Genomic DNA, 18210 nt, shown 5'->3' with positions numbered 1-18210 from the left:
TGCCTGGTCTTTAGTGCTGCTTGTGCTATTGGAACATACATCATTATGAAGTAGAGGGAAGACCTGTATTCATAGCAGCAGCATGCACTGGAGGCATAGGGACTGCTAGTGACCTCACTTCCTACTCGAGAATTTGTGATTTCAATGATCACTCAAGACAGATTTCTGATTAATTGGCTATAGTAATAAAAACCTGGAGAGAGGCAAACCACAGGGTGTCATTTCGCTAAACACAGTAGGGTCGAAGAAGTGACATCACATATCTTTAGACTCGCAATGAATTCGCAGAAAGCGGTGTCACCATAACCTGCGACTCACATGGTCCATCGCGGATTTTTTATTTTAACACTTGAGGGTGAAACATGTCAATAAATGGTGATTGACAGGAGATTCATACCACCAGCTACTACACTTGCACAATGTTTTCAAAACATGTACCCCGTCTACAGGACATGCCCCATACCGGTGCTGACCAGGAGACGTCCGCCCCAGATTATGGGACAGAATACAAGTGGATATGAAAGGGGTGTCTGGAAAGAACCTCGCTGAGGAACTCTACCTGTAAATTTGAGCTTCAATCGAAATGCTTTTTCAGGATATCGGCTAAAAAAATATATTGACAATAAAAATCATGACTATTACAAGTTTCTCCTTCCAGGAATCCAAGTCATTCTAAATGTAAAGGTTCATCTCTAAAGCAGCTAAGGTATAAGATACAGCAAACCATACTCACTTGAGGGGGCATCCTTTGCGCTTATCTCTTTCCCCCTACTGTCCGCAGTGACAATCTGGCTTATTCCCATCAGTGAAGACACAACATTTGAGCTCGGTGGTGGTAAACTGAATCTCTAGCAATGAAGAGAAAAGAACATTTTTTTTTAATAAACATGAACGGCAATACCCAGCACATGAAAGTGATTAACCTTTACAGCAATTACATTTTCTAGTGTTCCTGCAGCCACAATTAAGGCATAAAACGTTTATACTGTCCCATGTGAAGCTATAATAGCTGTCATTGCTAACTGTGAAGAATTACACTGTCAAATTCCAAGCTCCTTTTGGAACTGCTTTGAATTGAGTCACTGTTAAGTCTGGCCAAAGCCAGCTTATGCCCCAAAAATATTTGTAATCTATTCAGAAAACAAACTTATGACTGAAGAGATTACTTTGTGGTTTATTCATTTGTCTTTCGTACCTTTGGGGGGAAAAAGTCAGTATTAAACACATTCTACAATTTTTTATCCTTGGATCCTAGCGTCCACTAGGATGGTCATCATGGTGGACGCTTGAGTAGAGCGCTCCTGGCTTGAGACTCAATCATTCTGTCCAATCTTCTGACATCCGGCGATGAGCCTCTCTCAACTCTTTGGGAGGCAGCCGGGGAATCCCTGCCAGTACTACGGCACAGCTAGGAGCGAAGAGAGGCTCCCACTACATTGTGCTTCTGAAGGAGAGGCCTGTGTGGGTCCTCCAGGCCATGGGTAAGAGTGCAGCTCTGGCCCCCTAGCTCTGGCTCATGGTGACCTGGGGCCCAGGTCAGCGCCAAGGCAGTGAATGGAGGTAACACGCCCCAGGCAGGGCGTAGTCTAGCTGGGCACTTGCTACTGCTGGGAGACTGTTATAAAGGAGATACTGGGCAGGTAAGAGAAAAGAAACTCCTTTATTAAAGTAACCTTAACAGCAGTCAATCAACGATGGCATTGCACACCCACACCCGCCATGTCTCCCACCCTGTCCTGCTTGACAGCTATGGAATCAGAAAACACATTCTCATTCCATCACGACTCGAGAAGCAAAGGGACACGAGTGCGAGACCATGGACATGATGCACCAACGAGGACATAACACACCTTCCCCTTAATAATAATACAAAGCTATACCTGTTTCCCTTTGATTGTAAAAGGCTTTACACATTCAGTCATTAGTTAAGTGTCCCCTTATAATTGTCTCCCATAACTACTGTGGCTTGGAACATCTTCAACTCCAGCAACAATTCCTCTCACAGGATGTGGCTCATCAATTATGGGTCCAAAGAAACTAACTACCATAGAATCCTGTCCCTCAAACATAATGTGTAGAATTATCCAGCTACCGGGCTTTTTGTCGGTCACTCTGGTTATGCCCACACACTTGATGCTCTTTACTAAGCAAGCCACCAATCTTACTAGGGGAGAAGCATTTGAATGATGTACTTCCTGAACCCATCTCCAAGTTTCAATCATTTTTCCATTGTTGGTCAACAGTGGGTTTCTTGCATCATAATTATAACAGCACAAGTCTCTCAGAGCCAGGTCGTGGACGCACAGTTTTCATGTCTTATTCTGGAGATCACGGACATTATTTTAAAATTAATTTTCACTACCAGTCCTAAATAAAATTCATACGTATTATTCCACAGAATAATATTAACCACCTTACTACCAAACTTCCATTGTAATTATATTGCCCCTTCTCTGTGTTATCCTCCACATTCACCTCTTATCCCCATACTGGACCGGGTCCATAGGTTCCCGCAGCCCAACTCTGGTGGTCAGGATAATGCATATGCATCATTCACTTGTGAGAAAGATGGCCTTGGTGGCTCACGCGACCACACCCCAGCCCGTCTTCAACTTTATTCCCTACTTATGTGTCATGGTCACCTCTTTCACTAGGCTATCGTTCTTATCCACTCATGGTTCCATCAAATATAATTTAGCAAATGTACTTCCTTTTGTGAATTTCGGTAAGAAATCCTTGCACTTTTTCAAATATATCAAATATCTTAAGCCACTGTGCCAAAGACCTTTTAATTTGGATTGTTGTACAATCTATACCTATGCACCGGTATTCGGGAGTTCAGAGATAAGTGATCTTTGGCCCTTACCGCATTGTGCATGTTCAACTGAGAAATCACAAAAGATCCTAAGAAAGCCATGAAGGGAGGCAGACATTTTGTTGGTGCCTTCTCTAGGATCTGTTATTGGACTTTCAAGTTTATAACAAACAATAATGGTTTCAGCTTGCACAAAGGTGTGAAAAGACACGCTAAAGGCGCTAGCAATAGTACAGTCTTTCTGAATCCCACATGGTTCTGGGAGGATTCTCTCTATAATGAAACAGGTTAAGAAAATCGTCATCAGTGTGCTACCTCGCACTCACTTTGGGATCCACACAAACTGTAGATCTGACTTCCTGATGCATTTTTCTTGATGCATATTTTTATCTTTGGAGTTTCCTTAACACAATCTCAGTTTCATGTTTCCTCTACTGACAGTAATTCTCCAGAGCCTCTACCTTTGCATTTAGAACCATAAATCTTTTGGAGTATCTATCAGTTTTCTCTAGCTTACTTCAGAATTCTCAGACTTTTTTCCACGTTTCTTTTTGGAAGCAATAATGTTAAGTATGGTTGTAAGGATTTGTCACAGAACACTAGTGCTATCATCCTGGCTTTGCATTCTTTTTTTCGTCTCCACCCTCCTCATCCTGATCGCAGCCTTTTAATTCCCTATGTACACTGCCCACCTCACCCCTTTAAAAAGGGGGGCCTGAGAGAATTATTGGACTCAGACTATTTCCAATTAGATCTCCATAGCGCCCAGGTCTAAAGTCGTTTGAGTCTAAATTGAATATAGGCCTTTACATCGCATCCGTTTACAACGTATGCAATTACAACGCAGTTGTTACAACAACTGCATTGTTACATCGCAGTACCATTACAACGCAAGTCATTGCATCGTCTTGCTGTAGGGGGCACGCTGGACTTAGGAATAACATAATTCACTATTCCTACTCCAGTGTGCGCAATAGTAGGGAAGGTGTTGTAATTGTAAATTATACCATTCCTTAGGTTAGCACGCCCCCTACAGCAAGTCGATGTAACGACTTGCGTTGTAATGGTACTGCGATGTAACCACGCAGTTGTTGTAATGACAGCGTTGTAATCGCATGCGTTCTAATGCATGCGATGTGATGGCTGTTTCCCGTCTAAATCATGTTCAGTTAAGGGTACCGCTGACCGAGACGGCAAAATCTCAAACATTGCTTACCCTGCTCACCGCCAGCAACCACTCTAAAAAGTGGAATTAACCATTTAGCCAATGGTTTCTCAGATGCAATTTTTACCAAATGCCTATTACTTAGACTTGGTTTCAGTTGACAGCATTCAATAACCTCCTTATCTTTATCCAATGAGCCAGCCTACTTTGGACCTGACAGCAGTCTTGTGTGGTGACTCTTAAGGCGAGTAAAGGAAGACTTTGCTACCTTAAATCTTTTAAAAGGCGTTCTATCCTAATTGTGATACTACTCGTTATTGGACCCTCAGATTTTTCAGTAGGGACCTATAATCAACAGGTTCGAAATGACTTCTTAATTTACCCTCTAAAAAATGTATGCCTTTCTACTTTATATGCTCAGTATGAGCCAACATGGCCAACATGTCCATAAAATATCACAACAACTCTCTTTTGAAAGAATTTTGAGAATTCCTCCATTTCTCTTTGTTGCTTCTGGGCTACTTGGGTTTTCAGGTCCCTAGCCCCTTTTCCTCTCCTACAGGGGGTACACCACAGGAAGGTATGCTTGAATCTGCTACTACTAAAGGTACTTTTAATCTCTTACAACCCACGCATTGCCCCACCAGAAGAAACTAGGAAAACAAATGACTCAACTATGCGGTCACGATTAATAATTATACAGTATCATTCATGTACTTCTCGGTATGCAAATTAGAACGGGGGTGATTGGCGCCCTAAGCCCGGAGGGAATAGTAGTTCAAGGGCTCATTTGAGGATCAAACGCGTGCCTTTGCCATCACTCAAGCAGTAGTGAATACCGAACTTCCAGTACCACATACAGGTACCGTATGAGGGTAGAGTTACTGCCATGTATCACGAACAGAAGACTGGAGATAGGCGAGCAGGACGATCACACACTTCAGGGCGCCTCGTACTTCATAAAAAGTACGTATTTAGGAGACTCCGGCTGATTGGCGAACGACAGGTTCACACACCTAACTTAGAACGTGCTGCTTGAGGAAAGCCTGGCACAGGTTCTCAGTATGGCGTTTTAGGGTTGGTGCTCTAATGTGCTGAAACTAGAGAGACCGAGAGCATGCACCCTCTGGCAGCATTATTTCTGAGAACTCGCCCATGCTGCGGGCTACTGAACGGAAGTAGATCTTCCCTGACCAGCACGCGAACGATTGATAACTTTGGCAAAAAACACGGGTTTGGTTGTAGTTGATCATTTTCAATTTCCACATAACAAAGGGTGTGCACGACATAATTTAATCAATTCATCCCAGGTGGCGGGCCATGTCGAAGAGCAGAAAAAGCAATCAGCAGAGTGGAGGAAGTGGGGTCGGAAAAAGAGGGGCTTTATTTTCACGTCCACCCACAGCTGCCACATAACGGATTCTGCAACCCTGCAGGTGGCGCTGTGTCTGCGCTCATTTATTAGGCGGGAACAAGAGAAGTGCCCAATACCAACCAATCTGGGGGTGACTGTGACAAAAAGGGGCAGGGAACAGCAGTACGTCAAAGGTGAAAAACGACATAGGTAATTCTAAGGGCGTCATGATAAGGAAGAGTTAGGTGGGGGCCTCTCTCCTGAATGCAGAGATCTCTGAGGTTTTGGGGAAAATGCATCTATGGATGGAGCACCTTTAGGGACGATCAGATTCAGAGCAATGATTTTTTAAGTATCAGGCAAAATGACATCTTGTCATACAGCGCTCCCTCTGCAGTAGTGCCATTCTTTAAGGCATTTTGTGCAATTTGGCACCTCGGTGTAATAATACTTAAGACTGCTACCTAAAATGTCCGTATTATAGCAACAGCTCTCGGGAAGGAATTAACACGCCCTGCCTTTTTTCTGTACAACGTATACAAAATACAACTCTAGTACGCTCCCCGATCTCTGGCCCTTCTGGCTCCCTGGAGTTATTTACATTTTCCAGAGTAAACCCAGTATACTGTCCCAACCACGGATGTTTGTGGTCCTTAGCTGGGTGTTACGGAAGGTACTGCATGGATTTAAAATTACTCTCAAAGCCTGACCAGGTGCAGGATGGCAGGAGACGTTTCTGGGGTAAAATGCAGTGAGGCCATGGAGACAGGAACAATTAATGGAAATAGTTTTTGCAAATTTCGGGGGTACAGCTCTTACAATGTTCAGACACTGAAAAAAATTATACTGTAGGAAGAGAACGCCTGACTAAAATGTTAGCGGAACCCCCGTGGAATGCACGAGCGAGGGAACAGTTTATATTTTTGCATAGTTGCGTTGATAAATTAGGATTACTGAAATGGGCTTACTCCTTTCCTAAAATATATTTTTTTTAAAAGCTGGAAATGGGGCCTCCTGTCAATAATCCAGGTGGGTAAACCCTTGAATCTGCGAACAGGAACCTCGCCCCCTTTTTTGCTGTAGGCAAAGGCCCTTAGAATACTTGTTCACCTTTGACACTCCAGTTACACGTCTGTCCAGGCGCAGAAAGGAGCCCAGCGTGAATCCCATGGACTCTGTCTAGTAGCGTCCTTTAAACTAACCTTGCTTGGGAGTCTCCTCTGCCTCTCCCCTAGATCGGCCTGTCTTCTGATCAGGTATTCCTCTATCTCAAACGGATTTAGTCAAGAAGTACAGCTTCACCCACTCCTCTATGACACTGAAGGAGGTCTTCAGTCTTTGATGGATGCACTGAGATGTCATGCTCACCAAGAACTCCATATTGTGAGGTCACGAGGGGGCATAATGCTCCTTAGGGCTCCATTACATGGTTCTGATGACAACACACAGCATACTAAGGAGATATACATCTGCACATATTGATTAATTAAATGTGTTTGAGCTTGGGTGGGGCAGCTATTCCAAGAAGTGAATCGGAGCGTTTATAAGATGAAGGAAGTTAGATAAAAGGGGACAAGACATCACAACACTTTTCAGTTCAATGACTGGAAAGGCTCAAATTCAATCCCTGAAGATGACAGGCTAGAGATATCAGATCCCAAAGAGTTCCTGAAAGTTAGGTCTGTAGCCCTTTCCAATAAAGGTTAGGCAGTATTTCCAAACACACAAGACCATGGCAGTGAGGTTCTGTGCAAACCAGCACTGCCATGAAACCCTCTGTCCCTTGGCTGATCTGTTTGAAAAGTGCAGCCACTGGGTAATCTGGAGCAGATCCCACACTTCTTTCAAAGAGCCCAGGGATAAACAAAAAAGCAACCTCAGACTGCCGAGAGGTTCATGGGTCTGTAACACACGACCACGGTTTCCAGAGATAGGAGATATCAAGTTATTTATTTCAACCACACTAACTTAACCCTTGCATGCCTATACAGCATGTTTCCATGGATATCACACATGTCCGAAATGGAGGGTGGACAGTAGTTCTTTTTACACATTGTGTGTGCATGTCCTGAGATCCAACCCTTTGGGAAAGGCGTGTCCACACAGGTCTCCAGCCTGACCGGCTGAACCTAAGCAAGCACAAACTGTCTGATAGGGTGATGAAAAGGCTTAGACAGATAGATCCAAATTCATTGACATTGTGATGGTCCTGGCTAAAAGGAGGACCATCATGAACTAGTGATGGGCACTGCCACAGTAAAGTACTCCCTGAAAGTCAGACCTCTGCATATGGGCATCAGCAGATGATGGGGTGTGCAGGCAAAACACACGTACATTTGGATGTGAAGTTAGTGCTGTAAACTAGGATGCTTCGTGGTTTGCACTTGTCCCAAATCTGATGACAAACTAACTGCAGCCTTGCTCCCTTGATGTGTGCAGATTTAGATTCCATATATAGGTTTCCCGATTTATGCCCTTATATAGGTTCAATTCACATTGCCCTTATTTGGACATAGAAATCCGGCCCTTATTTAGACTTTGTCCGTACAAACCAAATACAGGCATGGCCACCTACATCCGTCCATCCACGTCACAACGAATTCTTGGAAAACCAGACCCATAAGCCTTTAGGAATTTCCCTCAGCTTGAATATTGATTTCTCCAAGAACTCATTAAGTATGCATGAATATCTATTCCTTAGGGGTTCATTCATGACGTTCCTCTGCCCCACTTTTACGTCAATACTGGCATTCCTAGACAGCTTCAAGGTATAAATGTACCAGCACTTGCCCTGGCAAATTGCGGTTCCCGGAGGATTCGATCCAACCCAGACTACGGGGTTCGCCACGGCAAGTCCGGAAGGAGATCGAGTTCCAGCCTGATGCACTGACCTGACGCTGCCATCCTCCTCGCAGAGAATCCAGCTCCAGTGCTCTGACTTCCCTTGCGGGGGGTTAGACTATCGAGTCCAGAAAAGAGATTCCAACCTCTCTCATTCTAAGGTATGGAGCTGACTAGAACTTAGGGAAACGTTTGGCAACTCTTGGCTAAAGTAAAATATAGCTAGCTATACTTTAGACATGGCACCTACTTCAAACCTCGTACTGCACTTAGGTTAGGTACACTGGGGTAGAACAATTTAGAAGCATCAGATGAGTATCACATTTTAGCTTATGTTATTTATGTATGTATTTTGATTAATATATGTCATAGCTACAAACCATGCTATTTCAGTATTTTATCTTACTGCTAACCTCGAACATATTTTACTTTGCAGTCTGTCTTACGATTGTAGCAATTCATATCTCTTGCATGAGAAATAAGACTGTTCAATAAACCCTTTTATTGAAATGCCCGTCTCTCTATTTCTGTGCAACTCTGTCGAAACGAAGCAAGCAAGATTGACTGAGTGAAACTTATCTATTGTTTCTACGATTCTGAGATTGTTCCGACTCTAAGGGAAACAAAGTTGTCATGTTTATGCGGTTGTCAGAGACTAATCCCTTCTTGTATATTCGAGAAGTTTCTAGTGACCTCTGAGTTAGCTGGCGCACACAAGTAATTAAGTTTAATATACTCGATAGGGACATACTGACCTTAATCCTATGTCAAATCTATAGTGTATGTTATTCCAATGCGCAGAGCCTATCAGGGATATAGGAACTACACTACATGGCGCCTAACTGTTTGGTAAGGCACTAATTTAACGCTAGATACTGAAGTAACTCAATCGTGCTTTTCTCAGAGACCCTCTACTCATAAAACTCCATAAGACGTCTGGAGTGGGTAGGGATAATATCCGCCATAGCTGAGTAGGACGAGAGTCCTATGTATTAGCTATTTGGTTTGTTTAACGTTGAAGGATACAGTGTTCCAAAATATTGTGCACCTTATCTTTGTTCCTTTGAAACTTGCTCTGCATTTATTTTATTAAACAATGTACGACCACGGTGATGTTGTCATTGAAAATGGTACAGCTGCGGCTGACGTTACAGGTTTTAATGAAAACGAAGCGGGTGTTATACACATCCCACCAAATTTAAAATAGAGCCATCACTCTAAAACTTATAAAACATGGTCTAACACCAAAAGGTGGTAGAGCAGTTTTTGTGATAGAGGCACATGAATCTCACCAGACAGAGGTATTCTATTCATGGATAGTATTCCCAGAATCAAATCCAGTAACACACTTGTTTCACTTCTACAAAGAAGATGATCCACCTGAGGAATATATTCCTTTCGAGGATATCGAAATTCCGCTCACATATCAGAAGCATGAGCTCTGGTTTAAAGGCGCCTTAAAACATTACAATCATATTACCAGGCTCGGTCCACTAGGTAGACCAGGAGCAACATGGCCGATTTGAGCCGGCTATACACCTCATCCTAACATTGAAACTATGTCAGACGTAGATTTACTTGCTCAACTAAAGGAGCTAATCAAAATATATCGACAATTGGTTCAATATGTCATGGGAAATTTCACAGTCCACCCACCGTTAACTATTCAAAATCCAGCCCCTCATCAGGGGAATACACTAAAAATCACTCCACAGACTTTACACGCAGTCATGGGTAAAATGCCCATAAAACGTGAACAAATTCCATTCTGGATAGCTCAAAAAATTACTCAGTTCAGTTCAAATTCTTTATTTCGATGGTTAAAAAATCATCATAAAAAGTACATGTTAAAAACACAGCAACACATATAATCATACAATTCATTAAAAAATAACCATCAACTGAACTGTTACACTTTATCACAATACGAAAAGTAAGCTAATCTCTAGTGTTCCTTAGTCTTACAGCAACTTTCAAGAAGCTTATTACTGAGCATAGAGTATACATATCATTTGCTCTTTGAAGGAACAACAAGGCTACCTTCGCATGTCGAAATTTCCCACATTTTAAAATATTAATTAAAAACATGCGTCTAGGGAGACAATAAAATGGGCACAACAATACAAAATGAAGGGTGTCCTGCGGAGACAAATTGTCGCAGCCGCAGGCCCCCTTCTGCTCAATAGTCGCAGAAAAACCCGATGGATAAGATAAAATATTATGCAACAAATTGAGCCTAAAACGACACATTAAAAATCTCTCTTGTTGATTATGCAGCAGAAATAGATAGGGTTCCATACCCACTGTCTCTTTAACTAAACAGTGGGCTGCCACTGAGCGTTTTGATGTGAGAGCTTTAGTTTCCCTATGGGATTCCATTTTGTCCAGCAACAATCTTTTAATTTGCATTTTACTATTTCTTGTAATTAAAATAGGGGTACTAAAGAGTGCGTGTTGGCCTACAGATTCTAAGGTTACTTCAACATATTTCAGCCATGGGATTGACATTCCTTTGTCCCTTTGTAAACAATCATTAATAATTTCCTTGCTTAGTTCAGCATCCGGGTTAGCCCATATGCTGAGCCACGCCAAAACTGGCTTAGTTTTAACCAAATCGGCAATATATGGGATACCGAGTTCAGAGTGTGCAATTTCTGCTGGTATCGCATGTGGGATCTTCAGAATTCTACGGATGAATTTATTTTCTTCCAGTTGCAGCTGTTTAACATCCCTGAAGCCCCAGACCTCTGCTCCATATGCCGCTTTGGCTATACTAATTGAATTGTATAAGGTCATTACTTGCTCAGGGGACCAGTAGCCTAATCTTTGTGCAAAATTCATGATTGCACCACATGACGAAGCTAATTTAGTGCAGCGTTCCTCCAACAACTTATCAAACTGAATTTTGCAGTCAAACAGTAGACCTAAATACGGGAAGGTGGTTACTATTTCCATAGCATGGGTCCCAATATTAAATGTCGGTTTTTTGATCGGTTTTTTGCCTGCGATCAGCGCAAAGGATTTAGTCAGATTAACTGACAGATCTAAATTTTTCATAAAATCTACAAAACCATTGATCAGTATTTGGAGACTACGCGGTGTCCGGGCAAGGAGAACCGCGTCGTCCGCATAAAGGAGGACTGGTATATGGCGCTTTCCTACCCTAGGACAATCGGCTGCCTTAGCTATGAGGGTTGACTCCAGGTCATTTATATATAATGAGAATAGGAAGGGGGCAAGAATGCACCCCTGCCTTACGCCACTGGAACATTGGAAGGAGTCAGTTTGCCCCCCCTCCATACTATATCGGACCCTCGCTGTAGTGTTCCAGTGTAACTCTCTCAAGATGTTTATCAGTCCCTGGTCAATCCCCAGGGAGGTCATCATTTCCCAAAGCTTACTTCTATTCACGTTATCAAAAGCAGCTGCTAGGTCCATGAATCCCATGTATATGGTCCCATTACTTGCAATAGTGTATTTAGCGACCAGGAGATATAAGTTTAGGCATTGATCACTGGTCGACTTTCCTGCTCTAAAGCCATACTGGGTGTCAACGATTGTGTGCTGCTCTTCAGTCCAGGCCATTAAGGGATTTAGGACCACCCGCCCCAGTATTTTAGCCGAAACATCAATTAATGATATAGGTCTATAGCACTGGGGATTGTCCTTATTTCCTTTTTTAAAAATAGGAACTATTAAGGCAGTGGACCATGACCTCGGGAGGCCTGTTTTGACAGCTGCATTTAGCACTCTCATTAAAATTGGTGCCCACAAGTCAACATTGCTTCTGTACAAATCTGGGGGAGTGCCATCAGGTCCAGGAGCTTTATTTGGTGTCAAACCGTTAATTGCTTGCACAATCTCGGTAAGTGTAAAGTCCTGAGCCTTATTCCTATTACCAACCCATTCCCCTTCTTGTTTGCAAGCCTCGGTATGATTATAAAGCTTCTCAAAGTGAGCTACCCATTGCTGTGGAAGGATATTTGTACTAAGAACCGGTGTATTGCAATCATAGAGAGAGGGCCTATTTATGATCCTCCAGAATTCGGTGAAGTCCCTGTTTTCACCAGCCTCTCTTAGGTCAGCCCATAATTCCACTTTTAAGGTGGTTTTTCTTTATTTAATCTTAGTTCTGTATATTTTCCTATTTTTTGCCACCTCCACTGAGTTTCTCGGGATTGTCTTAAGACTTGACTTAAGATTTCTCAGTGCTCGCGCACATTCTACATCAAACCATCTTGGGTGGGTCACTAGTTTTCTAGGGCCTTTTGCCACTAATAGTTGCCCAGCACATTTAGTTAGCTCCTTAAAGGCGGCAATTAAATCGACTCCCTCTATTTGCAGATCTAAACACTCCTCAAGCCACTTTCTCCCCTTTTGTACTAATGCAATATAAAAATCAGGGGCATTGATTTTTGTCCATTTTAGACGCCTTCCCTGATCGGTGGGTTTTAAAATGGTATCCAGCTGCTTATTTGTTTCGGGAAGATCCTTATATGGTATTTCTATAACCAAGGGGTTATGATCGCTAAAGGCACTCCATTTAGCGTTTACCTTCCTGATCCGATGTTTAGCAAAGGTGGATATAAAGATGTAGTCTATAATAGACTAACATCCCCTTCCTTTAAAAGTTGGTATCAGAGTGCCCCCTGGTTCAGGAGTTACCAGATCAATAGTATGCGCTAGTGAGTGACTCCCTAATATTTTTGTTATTAATATACCCTCAGCTGTGTGCTCCAGATGTGGGCCCTTTTTAATTGGGCAGAGATCCCAGTGGGTGGTTACCGGTGTCAAGCGTGGGCAAAGATGACAGTTTAGGTCCCCCATCAAAAGTACAAATGAATTTTCACCGCCTTTTCTTAAATCAAATTCTTGTTTTAGTCTAAGGTCTAGTTCCTCAAGTGCGGCATTAATGCCGCTTCCTGGGGCAGGGTTATAAAAATTGAATAATTGTACCCTCAGCCCCTGTCCCTGGAAGGTTACTGCTTGCAAGTTATCTGAGGTCCAAGATGGCACAATCCATCTCCCCTTCAGATTTACATCAGCATATATTATTAAGCCTCCCTTTGCTCTGCCAGCCCTGCTCTCCTGAGCTGGAACAAAGAAGGACTTAAACCCCTCTAGATGATAGTTATCGGGATCAACTGCCCATGTCTCCTGTAGGGCTATTATATGGGAGTCCCTTAATTGGTTCTTCCACTCTATGTTACTTATTTTCCCCGCTAAGCCTGCAATATTCCAGGATGTTATTACCACCCGTGGTCCCTGTGTCCCAGACAGCCTTCGACCATAGGTATCCAATTCATGTGCCTCTTTCCCCTCTAATGGTGGGTTTTGCCTTTCCCCAATCTGGCTTTGCGGGCAGATTTCTCTGGGGTTCAATTTGTGCCTTCCCACTGATGTTGGTTCAATTATTTTCGTGGGTGTCCTTGTTTCCGTCCCTGCCAAACGTGCCTCTGGATTAGTCAGTCAATCATTTTCATCCAACGATTGGAGGGGACTGAATCTATTCTCCCACTGTGGGCCATTAGAATGTAAGAGTGGTAGATTAATATATTCACGATTTCTTCTCCAACCTCCATCTAATCCTCCTCCCTTCCCACCCAAATTGTGAGCCAAAGGATATGTAAGGATGTGTCTGGGATAGAAATAGGCCAGAGGCATAGTTTGAATAGTACTGGTTACATTTTTATTATAATTTCCCAGTATATACTCCACTAACTTTGGGTTCCTGAAATTTGCAATAATGCAATCGCCTTCGATGTCCTTTCCTCTGTTGCCCAACCATGGTACTCTTCTCACATGGATAATTTCTCCCCTTTCCTTCCCTTGAAGAGGTCTGTGTATATTTAGCCAGTATATAATCTTATTTTTTAGTTCAAGGTGTGTCTCCCTTTGACCCCCCCTGAGTTCGGGGACCCCGGCGAAAATCACAACATAGGGGCTTGCTTCAGGTGGTAAATTTACTCCAGGGGGGGGGAGGGGGGGATTTTCCCTTGCTAACAGGAACTTTCTGCCATACATCCCTCTGCTCATGAGACACATCCTGACCTGACTTTAACTGCGGTCTCCTAAGCTGGTCCTTATTTATAGGGAGACAATCTTTCATATTTTCAAGGCGGCATCTATCCTGTAACTGGTCTACACTTATGGGTGGAGCATGAACCTGTGCAGTAGTGCATAGCTCATTTCTGGTACCAATATTCTCCATAGGAAGTAGTTCTGGGGAGGGGGTTACAGTTGAAGTTAAATTTCCAGCAGAGTTAGAGTTACTTTCCTTCAGCTTCGTCTGTTTGTGGAGCTCATTAGTGATTTTGTCTAGTTTGCTGCAAAGAGGTTTTATTTGAGCAATGATGAAGGTTTCTATATGTTTTTGCAGATCGTCTATAACTAATTGTAGCCATCCTGGAGGGCTTAATGGTGTTGACGTATCTACTTCTATGAGCTCATCCTCCCTTAGTTGTTTCTTCCCCCCTTTATTGGTTGGTTTTAGCTTCCTGGCTTGTGTATTCTTGGGACCTCTTTTAGGCAGCCTAGACTTAATTGGGTCAAGTCTTTTTGTTACCTTGCCATTTAATGGGTCGGCCTCTATTAACTGTTGGCCACAAGGTAAATTTTCAATTGAGATATCCGGGCTTTTATCCAAAGGACTGTCACAAAGGTTTATTTGTGGGGCCGGCAGAGGACTGCTGTGTGTTTGTATATGGGAGTTTTGCGTAGGGGTCAATGATAAACGTCTCTGAGTGCGTTCAATTTCTCCGTTTACTGCACCAATGACCTTCCGTAGCATTAAATCTATGGCCGTTGGAGGTGCAGAATAGCCGACAAGAGTATCTGTGTTAGATTGGCTATTTGTCGTAATCAGCGGAGTACATGCTTTACGCTTGGTCGATCTAGTCTTCGGTTTAGAAGCCATGACACCCTTTCTGTTGATATCCCACTTTTCCTCTAATACAAGCAGGACTAAGTGGTCAGATATTGGTCAACATGTATTTAAACAACAATTGCCTACTTGTGGAATCAATGGTCCTCGTATATGTCAATTACAATATTGTCCAACGTGCTTCACAATCACCATAGTAGTCAACCTATAGGTGCTGCGCAAACCGAACACTGCTACCAGTTCAACAAGTTAGCTACAAGGCTCTGATAATCTAGGCAACTCCGATGCCCAACTTTTGCAACAATAATTGGTGGGACAAGAAATGGAAATGGCCCAGCCCGGCCTCCTTGTGCCTCTGAGGGCCACAGAGGGCCCGCCCTTTGCCCGGGCTTAGCCCGCGCGCGGCCCCGCGACGCGGGGGGGACGGTTCACTTTTGTAGCGCCTGCGGGCGCGAATTCCGTCGCTTCCGCTTCCGTGCAAGGGGTCTTGGGAAGTCTAGTCCTTACTGCCCTCCACACAGCGGCCGCGCTGTCCTGCGGCAGCGGGAGGGAGAAAGAACAAGCAACAGGGACCTCAGCAGGGACCAAATGAACACAGGTAGGTTCGTGGGTGTTGTCAGCGTTGCTCCGTTAGTGGCAAGAACCCCCCGCTTTGCCGGGGGACGGTTCACTTTTGTAGCGCCTGCGGGCGCGAAATCCGTCGCTTCCAATTCCGTGCAAGGGGTCTTGGGAAGTGTAGTCCTTACTGCCCTCCACACAGCGGCCGGGCTGTCCTGCGGCAGCGGGAGGGAGAAAGAACAAGCAACAGGGACCTCAGCAGGGACCAAATGAACACAGGTAGGTTCGTGGGTGTTGTCAGCGTTGCTCCGTTAGTGGCAAGAACCCCCCGCGAGCATTTAAAAGCTTTCCCATAATGCGTGCGTCAATAATTACGCAAAAAAGAGAAAAAAAAAGTCCGGGGGTTTTACACTGCACACTAATCACCACGTTTTTTCCTTTTTTTCCCTTTTCCCCCTTCAAAATCTTGAATAAAAAAGAAGAAAAAATTACAATGTCTTAGGGAAAATTTAAAGTAAATTGGGTGCGCAGTCCAAACGAAATATTTGGAGAAAGTCAAAAGCTAAACTCCATCCAATCCACAAGAACAGAATAGTTTCATAGCTGAAGCAGCCAGCCACCTCCTCCCCTACTCACTTCACTGACATTAGTGCTTGCCGCATCCATATTCCATTCTCAGCGGCAGAAGGAACTATCCACGACCAGCGATAGCCGAGCAAAACAACAGCCAACAGGAAGCAGAGAGTGAACAGCTGGGCCTCGTCTCCCAATGTCTGCCTCAGCACACCAAATGCCTTCAACAACTCCGAGGGGCAACACACAGGCGGGGAGAACCAGACCGGCGCAGCCCCAGCATCGCAGAAGTAAGAATGTCCAGAGATCTGCAAAGAGCTCGTGGCGCCGACTCAAGGCCAAGGAGCACAGACGGGAAGGAGGAAAAGCGAAAACAGCCTTAGCAAAAAATTACTCAAATCAAAGCAGTATTTCCTAATACTAGCCCTTATGAGAAACACAGAATTCTAACAATCTGTTTACCAATGGGGATCACACCACATCTGGAAGACTGAACCTCTTGGGGCACAGTCTTTGCTGCAATCTCCACAAAAACACATGGTGTTCCGTCTATGGCGGTAATACCCGACATCCTGAAACAGATTCAAAACGAATACGGGGCAGGGCCTGCTCTGAATTTAGGTATGAAGTTACTTAAATATTTCAACCAGGTCTCAACAATAATATTATCTAATATTAAAGGAGAAGCAGCATCAGTGGCAATCCGCCAGAAACTAAGGGAATTTGATGTAACAGAACAACCACAAGAACTAGCCAGAATAATTGAAAAATCCTATGAAGAATTAGGCAGAGACAGTTTGGGAGGGAAACCAGTTAAACCACAACTGTCTGAAAGTACTGATAAGGTCTTTCCTAAAAACACTCCTACCTCTTCTAAAAAGAAGTGGGAAAATAGCAAACAGAATTCCAAAGAGAAGCGTTCTCATTCCAAGGAAGGTCTCCTCCACAGAAGGAGCCCTCTGAAAGGAGGTACAACCTCAGGAATAGGGATAATTTGAGAAAACCTGACAGATAATAATGAAAGAAAATAATGATACACGTCCCTCTCGTACATTTCAGATATCGTCACAGACATCCGAAAGAAGAGGACGGTCAGAAAACAAGGAAGAACGCGTGAAGTCCAAAGACGATCAACACGTTCAGTAAAATAAAGCAAAACCTCAATTCTCCAAGAAAAGGGTAGCAGGTCTGAAGATCAGACATTCCAAGAATACTGAGAACCCAACTCAGGAACGGAGAATGGGCCCAGACCATGCAGGACAGTGCAGAAAAAGTTACAATAGCTCGCCAGAACCTGAAGGGACTTCTGGAGACCATGGACTTGAATGAAGACATACAAGTTGAGACTGTAGACACCAGGGTTAGTTCTTCACAAAGGTTATATGAAATAACACTCCGGATGGAGGGAGACAAACCGAGAAAAGTGAAAGGACTCTTTTGGGAGCATCTTTCAAAGGGTTATGATATACTTCTAGCAGAACAGGACTGGCCAACAGAGTTTGTCAGGGAGTGCCCACATGGTGAGGACTTCATTATGCCTGCCTTCTCCAACCATGTTCCAGTTCATTTAAAATATACATTAGCCAGGAAATGGACAGTAGCCCAAGCCCCAGCACTGTATAAAAATCATGTAGGATGGGATGAGGACTCACCTCACCATAAAATTCAGTTAAAAAAACTCAAACGACTGCACAAAGGCACTACCCAGTTAAGCAAGAAGCTAAAAACAGGTCAGGGAGATTTTAGATCAACTTGAATATCAGGGAGTGATTGAAACATGCACCTCATCAATGAACAATCCTTTGTTTTCGGTCTCCAAACCAGACAATACATATCGTCTAGTTTTGGATTATAGACACTTAAATTCTTGTTGCAAAACATTTGCAGTGCAAAATGCACATAGTACAGCATTAATGAATAACATTGTGCGTAAGAAATATAAAACCACATTAGACATTTCATATGTTTTCTTTTGTCAAAATATTGCCCCAGAAAGCAGATATTTGACCGCTTTCTCAATA

The 18210-nt window shown here is 43.4% G+C and overlaps 1 protein-coding gene across 5 annotated transcripts in view; it reads right to left on the bottom strand.

Moving 5' to 3' along the window:
• Positions 1-18210, bottom strand: part of REXO5 (RNA exonuclease 5) — a 407232-nt gene that overhangs the window by 281035 nt on the left and 107987 nt on the right. For all 5 annotated transcript variants that reach the window (XM_085629097.1, XM_085629095.1, XM_085629094.1 and 2 more), the window contains exon 5: positions 734-848. In XM_085629097.1, coding sequence (XP_085485223.1) covers positions 734-848 — 115 coding nt within the window. The remainder of the gene's footprint in view (positions 1-733; positions 849-18210) is intronic.

This window comes from Triturus cristatus, chromosome 10, assembly GCF_964204655.1.
Source record: "Triturus cristatus chromosome 10, aTriCri1.1, whole genome shotgun sequence".
NCBI lineage: Eukaryota > Metazoa > Chordata > Amphibia > Caudata > Salamandridae > Triturus > Triturus cristatus.
The sequence above is the reverse complement of the archived record's forward strand: the minus strand, read 5'-3'. Positions and strand labels throughout refer to the sequence as shown.